This window comes from Carassius auratus, chromosome 19, assembly GCF_003368295.1.
Source record: "Carassius auratus strain Wakin chromosome 19, ASM336829v1, whole genome shotgun sequence".
In the NCBI taxonomy this organism is placed as follows: domain Eukaryota; kingdom Metazoa; phylum Chordata; class Actinopteri; order Cypriniformes; family Cyprinidae; genus Carassius; species Carassius auratus.
The window spans coordinates 11813487-11836031 of NC_039261.1; the positions used below are offsets into that span (position 1 = coordinate 11813487).

Genomic DNA, 22545 nt, shown 5'->3' on the forward strand with positions numbered 1-22545 from the left:
GTCACATTTACTTATATGTCCCAATTTTCCAAATCCAATAATTTCAACAGGAATTCACATGATCGAGAGAAAGATTGTGAATTGAGGGTTGGGTTCAATTGGGTGTGTACTGACCCATGTCAGTATGTGCAGTACTGACCCAACAGCCTGCAAATTTTGATCCAAATTTAATTAATGTGAATGCATCTTAACAGCTGGCAAGATCTTTCATTTGTATCTCCTTAACTCTTTACAGATTGATCATGTTCTTCAAACCCGTTAGTGATACATTTATCCGTTCTGCCTTGTTCATCTGTGTCAAAATGTCTTATGGTTGGTGTGCTAAAATGTATAAATATGTATATATGTAAGAGAGGACAGGCAATAATATCAAGTGTTAAGTGACATATATGTTAAGGAGCAACAATTAAAATTTCAGGTTCATTCTTTTCTTGCAGTCTCAGGCTGCCATCCAGATTGATTGGTGAGCGTGTGTGTGTGTGTGTGTGTGTGTGTGTGTGTGTGTGTGTGTGTGTTGAGCTCTGAGCTCACCAGGCATCAGAGCAGGGAGGGAGGGATGAGCACGTGGATAGGAGGAGAGAAAGAGTGAGGAGGAGGGAGAGAGGGAGGAGGAGGAAGCTAAAGCAGCAGCGTTTTCTTTGAGGCTGCAGCAGGCTAGAGATGAAGCTCTTTTTCCGCTGGTGCCTACCAGTGAGAGCAGAGGAGCTACCCAGCAAATGAGAAGAGGACACATGCAATCTGCTGTTACTGGAGCCCCTGGCTTCCTCTCTCCCCTGCAGGCCTCTTGAAGCACACCACATATACAGCGACACATATGCTTTCAATCTCAAAATCGGGATCGCTGAACCCTGCAGGCTCACACATGTAAGTCGCACATTTTAATTTGTACCCAGGTTGTGCAAAGGAGAGCACCGTATCAATCGGATCAATTTCGCCATGCTTGACTGATGGAGCCACGCTTTTTTCAACACTGGGGCAACCACTGTTCTCCGAGGCCAGCAGTGCAGCTCCAGGTTGGGGGAGGATTCCTCTGGATTTCCCTCTGTTCCTCTTCCAGCCATGGTTCAACTGCCCAGCCCAGTCCTATCCTGGCGGCGTTCTAATTAGATTCCACAGCCTGAGAAGCCGACAGTATCAGGGAGCGGCACCTTGTCAGTTATCACTTTTTCTCCCATCGACTCACCCAAATTGAGGGACGTACACTGCTTAGTGGCGGAACAAGGAAGACAGGATGGCTTGAAACCATGTCTGTTTGATATATGAGACTGGACTATGTCTTAAACCACTTCTATAACCAACCATGTCAGCAGGGTGAAAGTGGTTGTTGAATTTTGCTGGCTGAAGGTGAGGTCCTCACTCATGGTAGTCACCGTCCTCTTTATTGACTTGAATGTGCTGGCGTCAGTGCATGGGATGCCAGGTTCCGTGGCAGCAGTGGCGAGACATTTAGTACCTAGCCCCTCCCCTTCTTTCTCTTCAATGTCTGGAGACTTGTTTTAATGGAGTTTGCATGCCTGGGACGTGAAACACTCATAGCTACAGGTGTGAAAACCAAACATCATCTCACATAGACTGGTTATGCTTGGGTGATGATAGGAACAAAAGATATTCAGCTTTGATGGGTTGTGACTAAATAGTAGATTAATTACTTGACACTGCTCTTTCATCCATTAGGAGCTGATCTGGGCTTTTATGACTGCTTCCCAATACGTTACATACCCTATGTGATGTTAGCAGAGTGAAGTGATCAGTAATGTTTACTAAAGATATTCAGAAAAGCAGGTGTTTCTAGGAGTCTTACTGTACACGCATAAATACATATCCCGACATGGTTTTCTCATGTTTTTAGTTGCATTAAAGCTGACGATTAGTGCATCCTAATGATGCATCCTAATGCAGAGTTATTGAGCATGTGTGCTCGCATGAGTATGTCTCTCTATGTCTGCAGTGCAGTTTTATTGTCGTTCTCACCTTGAGGTATATCTACAGTGGCTTTAATAATATTGTGTCTTTGAGTACCATTACAAATGGCCTGCTATTTAATACATAGCTTGTGAAATGGGATAAAAGGTACCAGTTTTTCTTCAGTCAGTGCTGCATCATCTCTGCATCAAGAGCGAATGGAAAAAACATCAAATGGTTTGCCGTAGGATTTTAATATTTTATAAAGGACAGTAACCTATATTCAGCATCATGTCCTAGAGGCTTACTAGGACCTAAAGTGATATTTGGTTTAGGTTAACTGCAACATTGCTTGAACGACAGAAAGAGAAAACTAAGCAACGGGAGATATGACTGGTGTCCACACCTGAAGTTGAGACATGATGTCCTGGGAGAACCTCACCCTGTACCAAACCATTTTGTCATGGTTAATACTTCTTGTCATGATTTTCACTCCAGATCAGACATTAACTTAATATTTTAATTAACCTTACCAGCCTCAGGCTGACTTATTTGCTCCCATTGTGGACATCACTTTATTTCCTTTTGGCTCATATTTATTTGCTCTGTCTCTATGAGATATGGGGAGCTCCCTTGGTTGTGTGAAACAACCCAGGGATGCTGGACCAGGTGGTGCTGCACCACTATCACCCAAAAGAAAACTTCGCTTCAGGCGAAAACGAAAGGCCAAACAGAAGTTAAAAGGTGCCGAAGGGGAGGACAAGAAAAGCTGTGTCCTTGAAGAGAAGGGGAGTGGAAGTGTTGAAGTTACGGAGGGGTCTATGACAAGAGCCCCTGATTCCGCCAAATTGGTATCTGGACAGATAACTACAGAAACTGAAACGCCCACCAATGTTGTCCTTGTTCCCGGTATGGCCCCAATATTTGGAAGCACAGGGACATTGCGGGGCAGTAAGATGGCCATTCTTTCCCCAGATCCTAGTCCAGCCTGGCTGGGGGCACTTCGCCAGTTTGAGGTAGAGGGACTCAGCGAAGAGTCTCATGCTGAATTAGAGCAAGGCAGCACAACTCCTGGAGGAGGAAGAGTCTGTAAGGTTCGAGAGCGAGTTCAGGGGGTATTAGAGAGACCCTGTCTTTTACGCTCCAAACGTGGTGACCTGGAAATAGAGAAGGAAGGTGGAGATTTGCATGGGCAGAGTGAACTGATATTCGGTGAACCCTCGGAAACCGAGAAGAAGGGAGTTGTTCACATTCGTGAGTTTGGAGGACAACTTTGTGTGGTCCGAACTGTGTATCCAAGGGACTATGGGTCGCCCATCTGGCGTGACAAAGAACTTGAGGTCCATTCCGAACCTCCAGCTGCATCTCCTATTACTGGAGGCATTACGAAAATACAAGTGTCCGTAACTCAAGGGCGACCACCCGGGAAGAAAGACCCTGCCAAACCAGCAACAGCTGCAGCTCGGGGAAAAAAAGGGAGAGAGTTCCTGTTGGACCACTCTGCTCAAGTAGCTGAATGCATTGGTCCCCCACCACAAGACCTTCAGTCTTCAGGTTATGCTAGCGATGTGCCTCTCATCTCACCCGAGACGGGAGGTGCTGTTCAGACTGACTGGGAGAGCTCCTCTGATGTGCTTGATTCTTCTATGCTTGAGAGTCCCATCTCCCCCCAAGAAATACCTGCTCAGCCTTCCACACAGGTCAGATTCCTTTCTCTCTGTCTTCTTAAAGACCTTTTTATATGGCTTTTGTAGTATAAGAGAGTAGAGATTAAAGCTGACAAGGCTTGGGATTGGGGTATAGGTGTCTTCATTTTATTTCTTCACTACTATGTTTCGCGTGGCTTTTTTTTCTCTCTCAGCCAATCAGCTGTGCATAGAAAACAGCAAATCCTTCTTGAACCTCTCCCAGGAGCCTAATCAGTACTGCCCAGACTATCTCTCACTGTCTGCCTCCTTCCCTTCCCTCCGTTCCTCATTATTTCCCTTCCCTCATACCACCCACTCTCTTTCCTGTTATTCCTGATGCTCTAGGTTCTGTATTCGACTGAAACTGTCTGGCAGTGCCAAAAACACAATCACAAATGATGTACACATACATTTTGTCAGCTATTGATTTTTTTTCTCTCTGCACCAGTGGGTTTGCTGCAAATTTGTGTCTGTTGCCTGCCCTCCCTTGCCTAGTGCTCCACCTGTACACTTAAGATTTATGGCTGGTGGAGAGGGATTTCATGGCCTCATTTCGGACATTCCAGTAGTGTGCTAGCTGCACTTGGTTTATCAAAATCTCAATATTAAGCATACCCAAACCCTGACTGTTCATGCTTTTTCAGTGATGTCTACCTAGCTATTTTCCTGCCAGTGTACCAGAAATGCAGCATTAATGTGGATACGAAACAAGCATGCACACACCCAGAAATGCACATCAAAATGTCAGTGGTGTGTATAAATGCAGTCTTAATGATCTCTCACCATAGAGCAAACTGTCTTCTGTAGAGTTCAGTACTGTATGTGTTTGTTGCAGTCATGATGGCATGCAATTTGCGGAAATATTTGCTATCTGTATTTTTGCTTTCCTTTCTTTCTATTACATACCATTGTATTTTTTTCTTTCATGACACCACTTGGATAGTTTAGCATGGTAATATTTATTGCAATGTTAATGTGTTTCATCTTGCATGTAGTAAGTACCTACTACTGCTAATACATCCAGAGACATGCTGCTGTGAGCATGAAATAATGCTGCTGCACATATAACATATGAAATAACGGCCATAGACAACATACTTGAAATTACCCTGTAGAAGATCTATACAGGTGGAGCTGGGGATGGTGGAGGCTTTCTGAAGCATGATGCAACTGCAACACACAAGTACTAACCAAGTATTTGAATTTTGAGCAGCAAGCAATTTATCGGTGTGTGACATCCAGCGTTTCAAGACAAAACATTGTATTTACTTTTAATGTGTGTTGATCTGGTAAATATGTTGATTTAGATTTTTTTTTATTGGTTGGTTTTGCATTTTGTTTTTGTTTTTTGTCTTTATGCTATGTTGTATTACATACAGTATGCTATTTTTTGTTGTTTTATATTTTTTGTTTTGTTTGATTTCTCTTACTGTATATCACTTATTGCTTTCATCATCAAATGCCCTTTTACATTGCTGATTGTAGCACTTCCTTCACTATCATTTATGCCCACAATTTTTTTTAATTCTTACAGGGCACATTGGTGTGTGTTCATCTGCCAGTAACATGCTTGTGTTGACTGTGAAGTAATTAGATTATTTAAGGGTTGCAGCTCATCACAAAGCACTGTCCTTACTCTATTATAATGTCACAAACTCTGTCATCTGCATTCTATTGGAAATACCAGCGTGTGTACAGTACCACAGTATGACCTGTCCACTGTTTTTATGACATACACAGCATGTCGTCAAACCCAGATTTATATCTGCTGTCATGGACGGTTCATCTTGAGGCTGATTTGACGCAAGTGTTCTTGTCAGGAAAACATGTAAGAGGAGGCAATGTTTAGGTGCATTTTTATTGCTCAGAGCCTGGATGATTGGACTAGCATTAGAAATCTGTCTGAGTTCACCTTCTATTTATATTTAGAGTAAGAGGCTTGGGCTAGGACACTTACTGTTCTTTTTCTGTATGTAACCAAATTTGCTCACGCTAATCTTGGCCTGCATTGATTTTGTGAAGATTCATTTGCTCTTATTTCTGTCCTATACTCTTAGAACTGTCTGCATTCATGCCAGAATTTAAAGTGCTCTTTGCTAGCTAGGCAAGAAAAGAAGCAGGCAGGGATGTGAAGAGCAGCATATGAGAGGAATGACAAAGGAATACAGATTAGAGCCTGGCACAGACAGATACTGCAGATACTGACTCCCTTTGTCAAGAGGAAGAGCGAGTGAACGTAGAGGAAAAAGATAAGTGAAAGGTCCATGGCCTGGCTGTGGCCTACAGAGGCTAGCCCTAAAAATATATATTTGCAAACTAGCAATGCTCAATTTCTTTAGTGGAAGTCTGACGTCAGTTCCCCTTTACATACAAAAACCATGAAGTCTAGGTACAATGTAAGCTCTTTCTATTCAACAGATTTCTGAGATCTATGTGAGCGGTGAGTCAGGTGACCTCACGGCAAAAGAGAAGCTGCTACTATGGAGTCAACAGGCAACAGAGGGCTACCCCGGTCTCCGTTGTGCCAATTTCTCCTCCAGCTGGAGCAATGGACGCTTGTTCAATGCTCTTCTGCACAGATACAGGTTCACACACAAACGCACATTAAAGCATAATGCATTCTCAGTTTAAAAATACAGACGAACATTAAGGTATGTAACCCTCATGATCTCATGGCATTGTGATTTTTAGGCCAGACCTGATTGACATGGAAGTGGTTGCGCAACAGAGTAACCGTGACAACCTGGAACAGGCCTTTGAGATTGCGGAGTCGTTAGGTGTAACGCGACTTCTAGATGCTGAAGGTAACATTGTTGTCGTATCTGTCTTTAGTTTTCATCCATTCTACATATAGGAAGTTTTATGTGCAAAAATCCATTTGTCTTAGATCATCATTCGCTAAGACTTTTTATTCTCTCTCTACATCAGATGTTGATGTGCCGTCGCCAGATGAGAAATCTGTCATCACATACGTCTCCTCCATCTACGATGCTTTCCCCAAGATCCCAGAGGGTGGAGAGGGCATTACAGCTCATGTATGTTCACTTTACAATGCACTCACTCTCTTCAAGCTGTACCTTCTTTCTCTTATGTACTTGGCTTTCATTCTCTTTCCTTGTTTTCTCTCATATGGTTTCTGTTGTTCAGGAGGTTGACCAGCGATGGACAGAGTACCAATCTGGCTTCTCTTCTTTGCTGCAGTGGACCAGGCAACACACGGCCCTCATGGCCAACAGGAGCTTCCCCCACAATCCTGTGGAACTCAAGGTAAGAAACACAAGGGAAGGAGAAGCTGAGAGAAGAGAGCTGGATTTCACGAAGAAGGGAAGGGTTTAACTCTGGGTCAACAATAAATGAATGTTTTCATTTGGCAAGAACACATTTAGATCAAAGATGCCATTCATAATGTTCCAAGAGATTGTTCTTTCTGTTCATCAAATAATTCTGAAAAAAAAAAAAAATAGCATGGTTTCTGCATAAATATTAAGCAGTGCAAATGTTTTCAACATTGCTAATATTAAGAAATGTTTCTTGAACACTAAATAAGCATGTTAGAATGATTTCTGAAGGATAATGTCACACTGAAGACTGGAGTAAAATATATAAATATAAAAAACAGTTATTTCAAACTTTATTCATATATTTATTACTGTTTTTATTATATTTTTGAACAAATAAATACAGCTTTGGTTCTGATTTCGAACAATCTACATGATTTCAGTAGAGTTTGATGTTAAATCATCCAATACTTTTCGGTATTGAATAAAAATGTTTATTTAAAATACATCATTATTTATTTTATGCATTCTAGGATTGCTACAATTTGGCTAAAGAAGTCTCTTACAAGGCAGCGTATTCACTCAAACATCCATTGTGTCTGGAACAAACCTGTGATGCCTTAATTTGCTAATTACAATTTGTTGTGTCCTTTACTTGGCTGTTTACCAGTAATGTTGTCATCCCCAGGCACTTTACAATGAATATGTCCACTTCAAAGAAACCGAGATCCCTGCGCAGGAGAGAGAGAAGAGCCACATCGAGCACCTTTACAAGCTTTTGGAGGTGAGATAGACTGTTACGAAGATAAAAAGAGAATGACAGAGAGAGATTGAGGCTGACCTTGATTCTGCAGCTAAATGCAGGCGACACTGTTCACAAGAGGCACAGTGGAGCTGCACATGAACAGATTCAGGCTAATGTAGAGTGCAACACTGCCATGTGGGAGAGGTGGAAGACTGAAAATATAAAGGGATCACACATGCACACACTCAGAAAAACTAGGAAAGCTGCTTTTCATGTTAAAATGATTGATGTCTGTGGTTGTTGTTTAGGCTTGGATAGAGTTCGGGCGCATTAAGCTGCCTCAAGGGCTACACCCTAATGATCTGGAGGAGGAATGGGGAAAACTGATCCTGGAGATGTTGGACAGAGAGAAAGCAATGAGGCCTGCTGTGGAGAGGTTAGTGAGTCCACGTCTAGAAGAGATGATTGCTGCATTTAGAAGAGCTGTTTGAAAGGATTTTTTGATGCGTGTTGTTCTTAGGTTGGAGCTACTGCTACAGAAAGCCAATAAGATCCAGAACATGGCAGTAGATTGCGAGGAGAAACTCACGCTGGCGAAGAACACTTTGCAGGCTGTAAGTATGGGAGTAGAGTAGGATGTTAACTACTAGGCTAAATAGCACACAATGATCAGTTTTAATTAGAATTAAATATTTTGATTTCAGTATTGAAATAAACATAAATTGATTAGTACTACGTGCCTATTATTATCATATTGGCTGTTTATATAAAGCACATATTCTACATCCCTAATCCTACCCAATATTTAAACTTAACAAATACAAATTGGGAGTTTATTGAGGTAAAGGTCATAGTTAATGGGTTGTTAATGGCAAGAATTGGACCTTAATATAAACCTTGCTTGAATATTTATCATTCAGAAATGTGTTGTGCTTCATTGTGTTTTCTCAGGACATGTCTCAGCTAGAGAATGGGCAGCCGGTGCGGTGTGAGAATGAATTGGGGATGTATCTGCAGGACTGTGAGGCTTTAGTCAGACAGCTTCATCTTGACCTGCAGGTCCTCCGAGATGAGAAGTACTATCAAGTGGAGCAGCTGGCTTTCAGGTAAGAGAGAGAAAAACAGGCCACAGAGTGGAATTAGAGGCGAGAATGAAAATGAGTGCATTTCCATTTAAAATGTTTGGGCCTGTAAGATTTTATACAACATTTCTAAACATAGATCAGTTCTCACATTATCACAGTTTATTTGCTGTGGTTTAGAAAATGGTAATAAAATATGACTCCGTTAAACTGTGTCAGTAAAAATTCATCTTGATAATGTCAGATCATTTCGATAGAAAGGAATGTAATGAATTAAGTTGAATAACTATCAGCTGTTAAATTTTAATAACACAATTAGATAATACCAATTTAGGTCAACCAGTTGCCAAGCAATGCTTAACTTTGCTATGTCTGAGGTGTAAAAAGGTAACCTGGTAATACCAAACTCTGCTACTTCGCTTTGATGCGTAGACAGAATCTGGAAGGGCATACTTGACAAGCGTTTACTTTCACATGGTGGAGGCGCTTGTCTGAAGTTTTAAAATCATTGGTTACCCGTAAGCAAATCACATAACGTTTGGTTATGACGTGTTTTATGCGCCGGCTCAGCCGCTTCACACTTTCACTGTAAACACAGGTATGCAGTGGGAAAAAAAACCATAGAGCGAGTTTTGTTGGCTTTTTAACCTGATCCTCCGTGAGAGCAACCAAGGTGGACACAATCACAATTATCGCCTTGCTGGACTTTGGCCTTCCCAGTTTCTCGCTCACGATCAGTAACAATTGATAAATTAAACTTTTCCAAAAACCTTAACATCATCTCTATTCAAAATGTGAAACAAACACTCTTCTTGTTCAGGCTTCAGTTGGCAAATGCCTGGAATATTCTCAACAACAGAGTGAATAGCATCCCGTGTCTCCATGTCCGCTGTCGTTTTCGATTTCCCTAAACTAAAATCCTAAACTCGGTGCTATGTCACGACTCTCAGCCCGTCCTCTGTTTGTTGATTGGTCGGCTATGTTGGAGCTGGAGGAAAACTGGGAGATGGTTTGCTATCTCAGACCGAGTAAAGAAAGCGATCTGAAATTGAGTGGAATTATGAAGTCTGGCGTAGTCAGGCTAGTTAAAAAGTTGCATTAGCAATTGAAGAACAAAACATGTTAGCAAAATATGGTCAGGTCAAAGTGTCCGAATAATTTTTGATCACAGTTTTTTTATAAATGTTATACATTTTAACTCCATTGTGTAATGAATCTTCTGGTATAATTTGTCACAGTTTATTTTGCTATCCTCACATAAATAGTGTATAAAAAATATATAAATATAAATATCTGAATGTCTGAATAATCTTTAGTTTGACTTTATATTTATTTTTGAAAGAACTCCCTGTTTTGACCAAGGTTGTATTTAAATAAACAAAAATACATTAAAAACATTGTGAACTATTACGATTTGATTCATGTAATTTATTCCTGTGAATTTATTCCTGAATTTTCAGCAACCATTAGTCCTGTCTTCAGTGTCATATGATCCTTCAGAAATGATTCTAACTGGCAGATTTGGTGCTAAAAATGTCTAATTATGTTGAAAACAGTTGCTCCTTAATAATTTTTTGTGGAAACCTCAATACATGTTTTTCAGGATTAGTTTTTTCTCTCTTGTAGGGTGTCCTGTTTGCAGGAGGAGCTGGTCTCAATGCGCCTGCAGTGTGCCAGTGTGTACAGGAAGGGTCATTTCTCCACTGGGGGTCTGCTGGGAGAGCATGCGGGTCAGAAGGGTTCCTCAGGAGGTCTGGCTACGCTGGGAGCACAGACGCTTCTGGGTGCAGTGGGTGCTGCGGCGTCCCTGCTCAGACGGCCGATGTCTCGTGCAGACCTGGTAGCCATGTCATCATCTGAGGATGAAGGCAGTCTGCGCTTCATCTACGAGCTGCTGGGGTGGGTGGATGAGACGCAGGACCTGCTGGAGCGAGCAGAGTGGGGTTCTGATCTGCCCTCTGTAGAACAGCACCTGCAAGAGCACCACATCATTCACACGGCAGTGGAAGAGCTTCTGAATAGCCTCAAAGAGGCTCGAAACTATGAGGTACATGAACTGTCACACACCTCTCACACAAGTTCTGATGTAGTCTCAGCAATGCAATACAATTTGTGACTGTGAAAAAATATTTAGGCCTGAGTAAAGCTCATGAATGGTTGTATGCAGGGTCTAGTGTGAATAGACTCCAGGAACAATACTGCACGCTTTTGCATAAGCAGTCATTTATTTAGTGATCTTCTCTCTCCCCCAGTCAAGGGTCTCGCCTAATCTACGTAGCAGTTACTCTGAGACTCTATCCAAGCTGGAGAACCAGTATTGTAAACTGCTGGTGAGTATTTCTGCTTTAGCATTATGCTAAGCAGGCATGTGTGAGTGTATTTGAGTTCATTATAGAGTGCATTATGGATATTACTGTTCTCTAATCTCATCAGGGTGTGACAGAGTGCGTCCTTACAAAAGCAGAATACTGAATGCTTGAGTTTGACGTGCATAAGAGTGCTGTAAAACACCTGCTCTTGACAATAAATCCACACCCACACATGTCTCCTTAATTCAACCGAATCAGTTTTCCATGAAAATCCTGCAATTGTTCAAAAGACCTGTGAGGGTGCTTTGCTGATCTCGGGAAAATCCTCAGACTGAGCGGTGGCCCGTGTCATATGGCCAGTGTTATGTACGTTGTTTTGTGTTGTCGCAGGAACATTCGTCATGGCGACTGCGTTGCCTAGAGAGCCTTCGAACTTTTGTGTCCCACTGCACTGAGGAGCTGATCTGGCTCAATGAGAGGGAGGAGGAGGAGCTGGCCTTCGACTGGAGCGACAGCAACACCAACATGGCTGCCAAAAGAGAGCAATATGCTGTAAGACTCATCATACTACCACTGGCCACTACATGTTCCTTTACTGATATTGAGATGGTTTTTGCTTTTTGACATACAAACGAGATTATCAAAAAACAAGAAAATGTAGAGCAGTACCTGGTTCTGTGCGTTGGTTGTTTATTGGATTTTGGAATGGATTGGAGTGGAATAAGAATGGAATAAGATCAATAAAATGCATTAACAAATCAGATGAGGTGATTTTTCCTTCCATTCTGACTTTGATGTTGTTACAGTTGGACATTACGTTATTTTGGTTTTGAGCAATATCTCAAATTCTCCTTACTCTCTCTTAGGAGATGAGGTCAGAGCTGGAGGTAAAACAGGAAGTGATGCACTCTCTCCAGGAGACAGCTGATCACCTGTGTCAAGAGAACCACCCAGCCAAGCAAACAGTGGAGGTGAGCTGTTATACCAATATGAACAATCTACACTCAACTGATCTAAGAATAGGCTGCATTTACACTGTAAATCATAATGATCTTTTGACCATATCCAATTTTTTTGAAACACATTTTTACATTAACTTCAGACAGAACTGGTATCCAATATCTGTGTTTACATTAATTCCCGGAAAAAAAAAGTGTCAGTGATCACTTTAGTATGCACATGGAAGACCCTCGGGTTTTGATTGGCTGTTCTATTAAAATGATTTATATAATTCAGATCGAGTGGCCATTATTATTTACCAGCATGGACAACAGCTGTCATCTTTTGCAGCACAAAATCTGACTGAACAGATACAGACTGGAAAATAACAATAATTTTATTTTATTTTATCTACAGCTCGAAAAGGTAGAGTTCTTATTTGAAATAAAGTAGCGCCAAGGTGATATTTATTTAAATTAATTCCAATGAATTAATGAGAGAGAGAGAGAGAGAGAGAGAGAGAGAAATTGGATATTTATCCAATTAAAATACTCCATATAGGATTATAAAATGATTGTATCTAATGCAGATTTTTGTGTGCAATATGTGTGCAACAAATTACAGTGTTTCAGATGTGATCAAAAATCTTTTTTTGTACCAGTGTAAAAACATAGTTTGATATCAGATTTAGAACACAGTCGTGACCTGTTGACCTTCTGATCACAGGCTTACAGTGCTGCCCTGCAGACGCAGTGGCAGTGGATCAAAGAGCTCTGCATATGTGTGGAGCAGCATCTCAAGGACAACACTGCCTACTTCCAGGTACTGAGTCAAGCTTTTCAATGGAATTGCATTCAGAATTGCATTTGTAACACAGGGTTTTAATGACATATTTTTGTTTTATAGTTTACGAGTGATGCACGGGACTGTGAAAGCTATCTGCGTCAACTACAAGACACCATTAAGAGACAGTACACCTGTGATAAGAACAGTAGACTCGGTAGACTGGAAGACCTGTTGCAGGACTCCATGGTGGGTCTTTCCTATTTATAAAAACAGCTTTAAACATATACAGGTGCTGGCCATATAATTAGAATATCATCAAAAAGTTTATTTCACTAATTCCATTCAAAAAGTGAAATTTGTATATTATATTAATTCATTACACACAGACTGATATATTTCAAATGTTAATTTATTTTAATTTTGATGATTATAACTGATAACTAAGGAAAATCCCAAATTCAGTATCTCAGAAAATTTGAATATTGTGAAAAGGTTCAAAATTGAAGACACTTGGTGCCACAATCTAATCAGCTAATTAATTCAAAACACCTGCAAAGGCCTTTAAATGGTCTCTCAGTCTAGTTCTGTAGGCTACACAATCATGGAGAAGACTGCTGACTTGACAGTTGTCCAAAAGACGACCATTGACACCTTGCACAAGGAGGGCAAGACACAAAAGGTCATTGCAAAAGAGGCTGGCTGTTCACAGAGCTCTGTGTCCAAGCACTTTAATAGAGAGGCGAAGGGAAGGAAAAGATGTGGTAGAAAAAATTGTACAAGCAATAGGAATAACTGCACCCTAGAGAGGATTGTGAAACAAAACCCATTCAAAAATGTGGGGGAGATTCACAAAAAGTGGACTGCAGCTGGAGTCAGTGCTTCAAGAACCACTGTGCACAGACGTATGCAAGACATGGATTTCAGCTGTCGCATTTCTTGTGTCAAGCCACTCTTGAACAACCGACAGCGTCAGAAGCGTCTCGCTTCAAAAAGGACTGCACTGCTGCTGAGTGGTCCAAAGTTATGTTCCCTGATGAAAGTAAATTTTGCATTTCCTTCGGAAATCAGGGTCCCAGTGTCTGGAGGAGGAGACGAGAGGCACAAAATCCATGTTGCTTGAGATCCAGTGTTAAGTTTCTAAAGTCAGTGGTGGTTTGGGGTGCCATGTCATCTGCTGGTGTTGGTCCACTGTATTTTCTGAGGTCCAAGGTCAATGCAACCGTATACCAGGAAGTTTTAGAACACTTCATGCTTCCTGCTACTGACCAACTTTATGGAAATGCAGATTTCATTTTCTAAAAGGACTTGCCAAAGCTACCAGTATCTGGTTTAAGGACCATGATATCCCTGTTCTTAATTGGCCAGCAAACTCGCCTGACCTTAACCCTAAAGAAAATCGATGTGGTATTGTGAAGAGGAAGATGCGATATGCCAGACCCAAGAATGCAGAAGAGCTGAAGGCCACTATCAGAGCAACCTGGGCTCTTATAACACTTGAGCAATGTCACAGACTGATCGACTCCATGCCACGCCGCATTGCTGCAGTAATTCAGGGAAAAGGAGCCCCAACTGAGTACATGATCATACTTTTCATGTTCATATTTTTCAGTTGGCCGAGATTTCTAAAAATATTTTCTTTGTATAGGTCTTAAGTAATGTTCTAATTTTCTGAGATATTGAATTTGGGATTTTCCTTAGTTGTCAGTTATAATAATCAAAATTAAAATAAATAAACATTTGAAATATATCTCTCTGTGTGTAATGAATGAATATAATATACAAGTTTCACTTTTTGAATGGAGTTAGTGAAATAAGTCAACTTTTTGATGATATTCTAATTATATGACCAGCACCTGTATTACGGATTCTATTTTTATTTACTGAATAAGAATTCTGATTATGCTAAAATAGTACATACCGTATTTTCCGGTCTATAAGTTGCACTTCTTTTCATAGTTTGTTTGGTCCTGCGACTTATAGTTAGGTGCGACTTATTTATCAAAATTAATTTGACATAAACCAAGAGAAATGAACCAAGAGAAATGAACCAAGAGAAATGAACCAAGAGAAAACATTACAGTCTACAGCCGCGAGAGGGCGCTCTATGCTACTCAGTGCTCCTGCAACTGTTAATCTGTTATGTAAAACATACCGGGTGTCCTGACATTTTATCCTATCCTACCGCGAATATAACACATAATTACTGTATTTGCAGTACTGTAAGGTTAGGTTTAGGGTTGTGGTAGGTGTAGACGTTAATAAACCATAACTTTACAGTAGCATTTTTCGTTGTCCAATTGTACTACCCACTGTTTTAATGGGAGGTAGGAAAATCTGACAGTGTAGGACAAATCTACAGAACACCAGGCACCTATTCAGCCTGTTGTTCTGTGTACTATTGTGTACCGTTAGCTGAATAACTTGCCTTTCCAGATTACCTATATCTGTTCTTGGTCTTGGATTTTGTTAAATAGATTAAGTGTGGTGAAGTAGACACCTCGCTGGGCACGCACGCACACATACACACCCCTGCATACATACCCCATTCACTTTTCATTCCCCTCTCCTTACCTGCTATTTCTGCTGACGGCAAAGCGGGTGCACACGCCAGGCCTATGGCACACGGACATTTCTCCACCTAGCGTTTCCCTTTAAACCCGTCTCTTACCGATCATTTCTCACACACACACACACACACACACACTCATACACTGTCCTTGTCTTTGTCTTGTTGTATCTATAGTCGATTAAATGTTTGTTAGAGGAGAGTCGACTGTCCAGCGGGTAAATGTTGCGTCGGCCAAACAGAGCGCACGGAGGGCGCCCTTTTATGACGTATTGATTAGTCGCGTCGGCGCAGCACCGCTGAAAGCAGGCGAAACCATTGTCTTCTGTGTGTGGGGGGGAATTATATTTAACAAATGTGTCAAATATTTTTACTTCTATGTAATGTGAGTAATGAATAGGTGCTCTTTTGAATAATTGCTGGAAATTACGTAATGTTGTTTTTAAGGTGTCTAGAAATGTGTGAAAGATCAAAAGGGTGGGAACCTGTTGTAATTACTTACCCTTGAATTAATTATGCCGAAAAGGGGCGGAGTCTGGAATATAAAAGGGGAGGCAAGACTCCATTCGGGACTTGTTAACCAAGTCAGCAAGAGAGTTACAGTGGAACCTCGAGCCAAACACCAGTGTATTGTATATTGTGGATACAGTTTTCATTTTGTTTTCTTGTTTTGTTGTTCTTTTGATACTTTAGTTTTTTTTTTAGGGTTTCATGCACTTGTAAAGGTTCTTCACTGTGGACTGTCTTGTTTATTGGCACTGTAAATAAAATACACCCTGCACGGAAGTGCTGTGCGAGTAAGCCATATTTTTTTCTCCCTCATGGACTCCCACAACTAAAAAGTTGAACCCTTCCCCCCCAAAGCGAGTAGTGGTGCTCGCTTTATCACATTAAGTTACTGTATTTTCTGGACTATAAGTCGCACTTTTTAGGTCTTGCGACTTATAGTCAGGTGCGACTTATTTATCAAAATTAATTTGACATGAACCAAGAGAAATGAACTAAGAGACATGAACCAAGAGAAAACATGACCGTCTACAGCCACGAGAGGGCGCTCTATGCTGCTCAGTGCTCCTGTAGTCTACACTGAGCAGCAAAGAGCGCCCTCTCGCGGCTGTAGACGGTAATGTTTTCTCTTGGTTCTAAATAAATGCGACTTATAGTCCAGTGCGACTTATATATGTTTTTTTCCTCATCATGACGTAATATTTCAGTTAACAGTTTTCATGTAATGTTTTCAGGAGTAAGCTACAGGAGCACTGAGCAGCATACAGCTCTTGGTTCTTGGTTCTAAATAAATGTGACTTATAGTCCAGTGCGACTTATATATGTTTTTTCCTCATCATGACGTATTTTTGGACTAATGCGACTTATACTTAGGTGTGACTTATAGTCCGAAAAATACAGGTACTTACAGTAGCTGATTCGGGAGCGCCAGACTGTCGTAGCAAAGTCAGAATTACATCCTCTCCTAAGTTCACAAAACGGTTGTCCATAAATTGCATTGCTGTTCTGTTGTAAGTAACATTAATCTTAAAGATTCCTAAATGCATCTACTTTCGGAAGACCAAATAAAGTGCTTTTGCATTCACCTAGATACACACAGCATCTCCCTGACACGGCTGCTTCAACACTAACTGTGGTTACTGAAACCACGCCTTCATTCTTTGCGTGAAAATTTGGGCGGCATTACGCAAATATTTCCACATAGTGACGTAGACATGTGAGGGTGTGTTTGAATGAGCCGTTTTGGGGGGCGTGGCAGTCTTAGGTTTGATAAAGAATATCTCTTTGGATTTGAGACAGATCTTCTTTATGCACCATGAGCTTGTAACACTCCAAAGAGAAAGGAAAAACTGAAATCGCATTATATGACCCCTTTAAACATTTGATGTCTCAAAAAAAAATTACATTTGAGATTTGGCATGTTTTCCATAATTTCACCTTTTGTAGTTCTGAAAAATCCTCAGCGGTTTTGATGAATTTTAACCACATGCTGATATGCAGTCAAGTTTAATATCAGATGTTAAATTCCTGCAGCGAGTGTAATGTTATTAGCTCTTCCTGTCGGCCTCCGCTTGCCAAAGTCAGAACTAATGACGGCCTTTCATTTCCCTAAAGCTATTGCAAAAGTCATTAATCCATAATAGTGAAAGAAAACAAATATTTATCATCATGAAAGCACATTTGTGTTGAGTTTAACACAGGGCAAGGAAATATGAGTATTAATGGAAGAAAATATTCTGATTAATGCATTTAAATATTTATTGAATTAAGAGTTTATGGAAGTTTATGTGTTCTGACTGAAAAAATTAATTATGGCCACTTATAGTGCAACATTAAGTTACTCTTCATATTTTAGTGCTGTTATCTGTTTTGCTGCTTGATTAACTTTCTTACGTTTTATTTTTCAGGAGGAGAAAGAACAATTGATTGAATACCGCAGCACAGTGGCCAGCCTTGTAGGCCGAGCCAAGTCTGTAGTCCAGCTCCGTCCACGCAGTGCAGATAGTAACCTGGTCACCACCACGCCAATTCGTACCATTTGTGACTACCGACAAATAGAGGTATAACATGCTCCAGATATCTCCCCATCACAATTTGCTTTGCCTTAATTTACCACATCTCAACCCTGCATTGATCTTTTTGCTCTTAAGAACTGAGCTAAGATCACATCTGGGAAATGAAAGTGATCCTAATTCAGTTTTTCAGAGTTTTACGTTTGTAGCCCACTCCTACCCCACCTGAACAGAAAGTATTTTAGCTTTTACATCACTAGCCAGAGTCTGTCCACACATATTTAGTCATAAACCGCCCAGAAGCTGTGAAGGCAAGTATAATGGGAAAAGCTGCCATTTACTAAAATATATCCAGAAGGTCTGACCTCTGTTTGCCTATTTAGCTGTTAGCAAAGAATTCTGGAGAAGTGGAGGTGTGGTATATCATGAGTGATGAACAGACATGCTATAGCATATCTAATCTGTTAATCTGAATGTATGACGCTCTTCATTCAAGCATCGCACACTCTGTTTAAATGATGAAATGAGATGCTGTCGTTTACTGAATATTCATTTGAATGCAGAATACTCATAAACGCTCATTCACTCTCCCAGCTGCGGCCCTGTTTCTTTTCCTGATCATATTATCTCAGTCAGACGAGGTCTGCTAAATGCCCAAAAGTAATCTTTTTCTCCCTCCTTATCCCCGTCCCACCCCCCTTTTCTCTGCCCTCCCCCACTTTTCCTCCTTTTCCTTTTTCCCTCCATTGATCCCCATCTTTCTCTCTCTGTTCCCCTCTTTTTCCCTTCCTCTTTATGTGTGTCTGCGGGGCTGGGCAAGGCCAACTCTCAGGTACTATTGCCGACCGTCCTCCTCTTCTGACCTTTGCTCTCTGGCCTGGTCCTGCACACAAGGGACCCCTGCTTTATCTCAGGCGTCCTGTACATTGTTAATGTGAAATAGCACATATCTATTTTGTATTTGGTGCTTTTCCAGCCCAATAAATCATTTATTTTCAATGGTGGGAGCATGTTGACTTGCGATGTCATTTTAATGATAATAGATTTATCAGTCACCAGCAGGTGGTAACCCTCTGTTAGTTAAAATGTTTACCAATATGTGATGTACTGAGATGCATATTGTTCTCTGTGTGCAAGGGATAGGGTGAGAGTTGAGGTGAGACACTAGAAAGTGCTCTCTTATTTATTTGATTTTAATATGCTTAAATCACCGGCTTTCCGTTTTATGTTGCCTTGAGGGTTATTGATGACTTTTAGCTTTCATGTTAGACTGGGCAAAATTAGGCTGTAAAAGCAACTGATATTAAAATGAAAAAAATTGCCAGGTCGGTTATAAAGATATGTTAGTGCAGTAAGGCATTATTCCATGAAATTCATATTCCACGTATTTCAGCTCATATGAAGGCCATTAGCATTAACATTTTATTCCTCATCCTTTAGTTAATATTTTGAATCCCTTTACTTTTTAATCAACATTGACCGTCAGCTCAGTGTTTCAAATCCTCTCTCCCTTACCTGTTATGTTTTCTCCATCTATTTTTCTGTCTCTCCATCTTTTTCTCTTTCTCAGATCACGATCAGCAAAGGAGAGGAGTGTGTACTGGAGGATAACTCTCAGAGGACTAAGTGGAAGGTCATCAGTCCTACGGGAAATGAGGCCATGGTGCCATCTGTGTGTTTCACCATTCCTGCTCCTAATCAGGAGGCCATTGACACTGCCAGCAGGTACAGCACACGGAACCTCACAGCTTCCTTACAAACACGTTAATAAGGATCTCATGTACAAGTAGGAAGGGGTCTTCAGTAATGTGGTATATTTTCAAATCTGAAAATAAACAAAAATATTAAATGAAAAACATAAGTTAAATATTTAAAATGAAAAAAAAAATTAATAAATGTAGGTTGAGGTACAGTTCTAAAATTACTCTAAATAGAAGATATAAAACAAATGAAACAAGACAAAAGCACATAAAAAAATTACTAATTGCATTAAATTTAAAATGAAAACTGAGAATACAATAATAAAATCTCATTCAAAATATTAATTAAAAAAACTGTTGTATGTCCACAATATTAAAATAAAACTGGGGCAAACACAACTTAAATTTTCTTATGGAAATACAGTTTTGTTTTTATTATTTTATTTATTTAGAAAGAAGAATTGTGCACTACAACACAAACACCTATTATCAAGAACAAAAAATTTGCATACATTTTGTATTGTATTTGTATTATATTATATTGTCTTTTTCTATTGCATAATCAACTTTGTAAACTATGTAATGTGATTTTTTTTTCACTTTCCATAGAATGGAGCAGATGTACCAGAATGTCATGTCTCTATGGCACCAACTGCATGTTAACATGAAGAGTGTGGTCTCCTGGAACTACCTGCAAAAAGACATAAGAAATATTTCCTCCTGGAGTCTGGACACAGTTAGTTACACAAGTTTCACCAATTTCCCATATACTCCCTTATCACAGCACTTTGAGAGGTTTATCATAAACATGTTTCTGTTTCTCTAGATGCGCTTGCAGGCTCCAGCAGAGAGGCAGCAGGCTTTAGACAACCTTGAAGCCCACTTGTCTGACTTCCTCACAGACAGTCGCGAGAGCTCCCTTTTCACTCCAACTGAACGGCGTGAGCTAGAGAGAGAAGCTGAGAACTGCCGTGAACATTGCCAAACACTGCGGGTCACTTTGGAGACAGGTAAGTTGTTATTGTGTGTATTAATTACTTATGAAAGCATACGACATGGTGCTAATTTATTTTCTATGTTTTGTCTTTTAGTGGAGAAGGATGAGTTGGCCTCTCGCGCTTACCTCTCCGAGCTGCAGAGCATCAAGTCCCATCTGGAGGATGCAGAGAGCAGACTGATGCGTGGCATGCAGACTCCACACCCCAGCACAATATCAGGAGATGTGGCAGACAATGCAGTTCACATAGCAGAGCAAGAGGTGAGGAGTGATCAGCACAACTACTCCCTCTACTGGTCGATCACCTCCATAACCAATCTGCATGACACATTAATAAAGCAATCCATAGTATCTGCAATTATGGAAAATACTGTAAATTCTACAAAAATGATTTTAAAGTTTTAGTTCGCAATAACAACAGTGACCTCATTCATTGTTTTTACAAACACAGTACAATCACTTTCAGTCATTGAAATATGTCACACTAATATAAGTTCATAGTATATATATATATATTTCAGTCAATACGATATAATTCCAATATCGATATGAACACTATAAAAAAATCATAAAAACTGCCAAGAACACACACAAGAGACGTCTGTACATACATTACAAATTTATTTTCCAGGTCTATGACACCTCATAAAAAAAACATATAATATTTTAGAAAAAAACAAAAACCGCACAGATAAATTAATGTTCACCTTTTATTTGGATTTAGCCTTTATACAAACAATGTGAAATCACTTCTTCAAAGCATTCAGTGAACTGTAACATTTTTAATGTTTCTAAAGAATTATCTTCTACTCACCAAGCCAGCATTTATTTGATCCTAAATTTAATTTATTTCTGTGATTTCAAAGATATATATTTTTGAGATGATTACTCCAGTCACATGATCCTTCAGAAATCATTCTAATGTGCTGATTTGCTGCTCAATAACAATTTATTATTATTATTTAAAACATCAGGTTTCTTTGATGAATAGAAAGTTCAGAATAATAGCATTTATCTGAAATAGAAATATTTTGTAACATTATAAATGTCTTTATCCTCACTTTTAATAAAGTTAAAGCATTTTTGCTAAATAAAAGTATTAATTTCTATAAACCCCCCCCCCCCCCCCCCCCCCAAAAAAAAGAATCATACTGTCTCCAAGTATTATATATACATTTATGAATATAGATATATCGGAAATGTTTAAAAATCAAATCACCGTTATTGAAGAAAATTATATGGCGATAGATATTGATATTGAATTATTGTCCAGCCCTAATCATGACTAGTAGGCTGTTTATGAATGCACCTCTTGACTCAAGTTGAGTCATCAAAACTTTTGTAATTTTTTGCTAGAAGAGAAAGACTGGCTAAAATGTGCATATTGGTTTAATTTTCAGTCTTCTTTTTTATTTCATTCAAATTAACAGTTCATTTTGTCAGGTTTTAGGACTAGCTACATTACCGAATGGATATACCTCAAATCTAACAGACATGGACTAAAAGCTGCAAATGACATTCAAATTTCAAGTAGTCTGAAAACAAAAGAAATGTAATTGGACCAATCTTTCATTGGTTTCCTAGAAGCTGCAGCAGGATCTGAAAGGTCTTCAGTCAGATTTGGGTGAAGTGTCCCGTCGCTGCGTGAGCTTCTTTGAGGAGAAGCCTTCCTCTTCCAGTGTGCCTGTCCTGCGCTCTGAGCTCAACCTGGCCGTAGAGCACATAGAGAAACTCAACTCCCTCTCCTCTGTGTATCTGCAAAAGTACGTACACAGTCATTTCTATTCATGTATTCTAATTAGTCATCAAGGCTTGTTTAGCCTTAGGGACAACCATTATTTGAGTGTCTGTTTCTCTGCATCTGCCAGATTGAAGACGGTTGATGTGTTGATGAGAAGCCTGCAGGCTGCAGAAAGTCAAGTGAAAAAGTATGAGAGTCGACTGAGTGAAGAGGATATTGTCCCCGCTGATACTGCTGCAATCCAGGCCTTGGGAGAGCAGTTAAATGTGAGACACGCAGACACTTCAGTACTC

General features: G+C 40.1%; 1 protein-coding gene across 25 annotated transcripts in view; it reads left to right on the plus strand.

Moving 5' to 3' along the window:
- Nucleotides 1–22545, plus strand: part of LOC113119418 (microtubule-actin cross-linking factor 1-like) — a 167392-nt gene that overhangs the window by 73211 nt on the left and 71636 nt on the right. For 6 of the 25 annotated variants that reach the window (XM_026288897.1, XM_026288898.1, XM_026288901.1 and 3 more), the window contains 22 exons: nucleotides 6009–6175; nucleotides 6282–6394; nucleotides 6519–6625; nucleotides 6738–6857; nucleotides 7557–7652; nucleotides 7922–8049; nucleotides 8134–8227; nucleotides 8565–8719; nucleotides 10322–10742; nucleotides 10948–11025; nucleotides 11395–11556; nucleotides 11871–11975; nucleotides 12670–12765; nucleotides 12850–12975; nucleotides 17710–17862; nucleotides 18635–18646; nucleotides 19385–19539; nucleotides 20124–20250; nucleotides 20341–20524; nucleotides 20606–20772; nucleotides 22096–22274; nucleotides 22380–22518. In XM_026288897.1, the coding sequence (XP_026144682.1) occupies nucleotides 6009–6175; nucleotides 6282–6394; nucleotides 6519–6625; nucleotides 6738–6857; nucleotides 7557–7652; nucleotides 7922–8049; nucleotides 8134–8227; nucleotides 8565–8719; nucleotides 10322–10742; nucleotides 10948–11025; nucleotides 11395–11556; nucleotides 11871–11975; nucleotides 12670–12765; nucleotides 12850–12975; nucleotides 17710–17862; nucleotides 18635–18646; nucleotides 19385–19539; nucleotides 20124–20250; nucleotides 20341–20524; nucleotides 20606–20772; nucleotides 22096–22274; nucleotides 22380–22518 (3084 nt within the window). Of the gene's footprint in view, nucleotides 1–593; nucleotides 3603–6008; nucleotides 6176–6281; nucleotides 6395–6518; nucleotides 6626–6737; nucleotides 6858–7556; nucleotides 7653–7921; nucleotides 8050–8133; nucleotides 8228–8564; nucleotides 8720–10321; nucleotides 10743–10947; nucleotides 11026–11394; nucleotides 11557–11870; nucleotides 11976–12669; nucleotides 12766–12849; nucleotides 12976–17709; nucleotides 17863–18634; nucleotides 18647–19384; nucleotides 19540–20123; nucleotides 20251–20340; nucleotides 20525–20605; nucleotides 20773–22095; nucleotides 22275–22379; nucleotides 22519–22545 lie in introns of those variants that run through there. The other 19 variants (XM_026288900.1, XM_026288908.1, XM_026288910.1 and 16 more) reach the window with 6 other exon arrangements.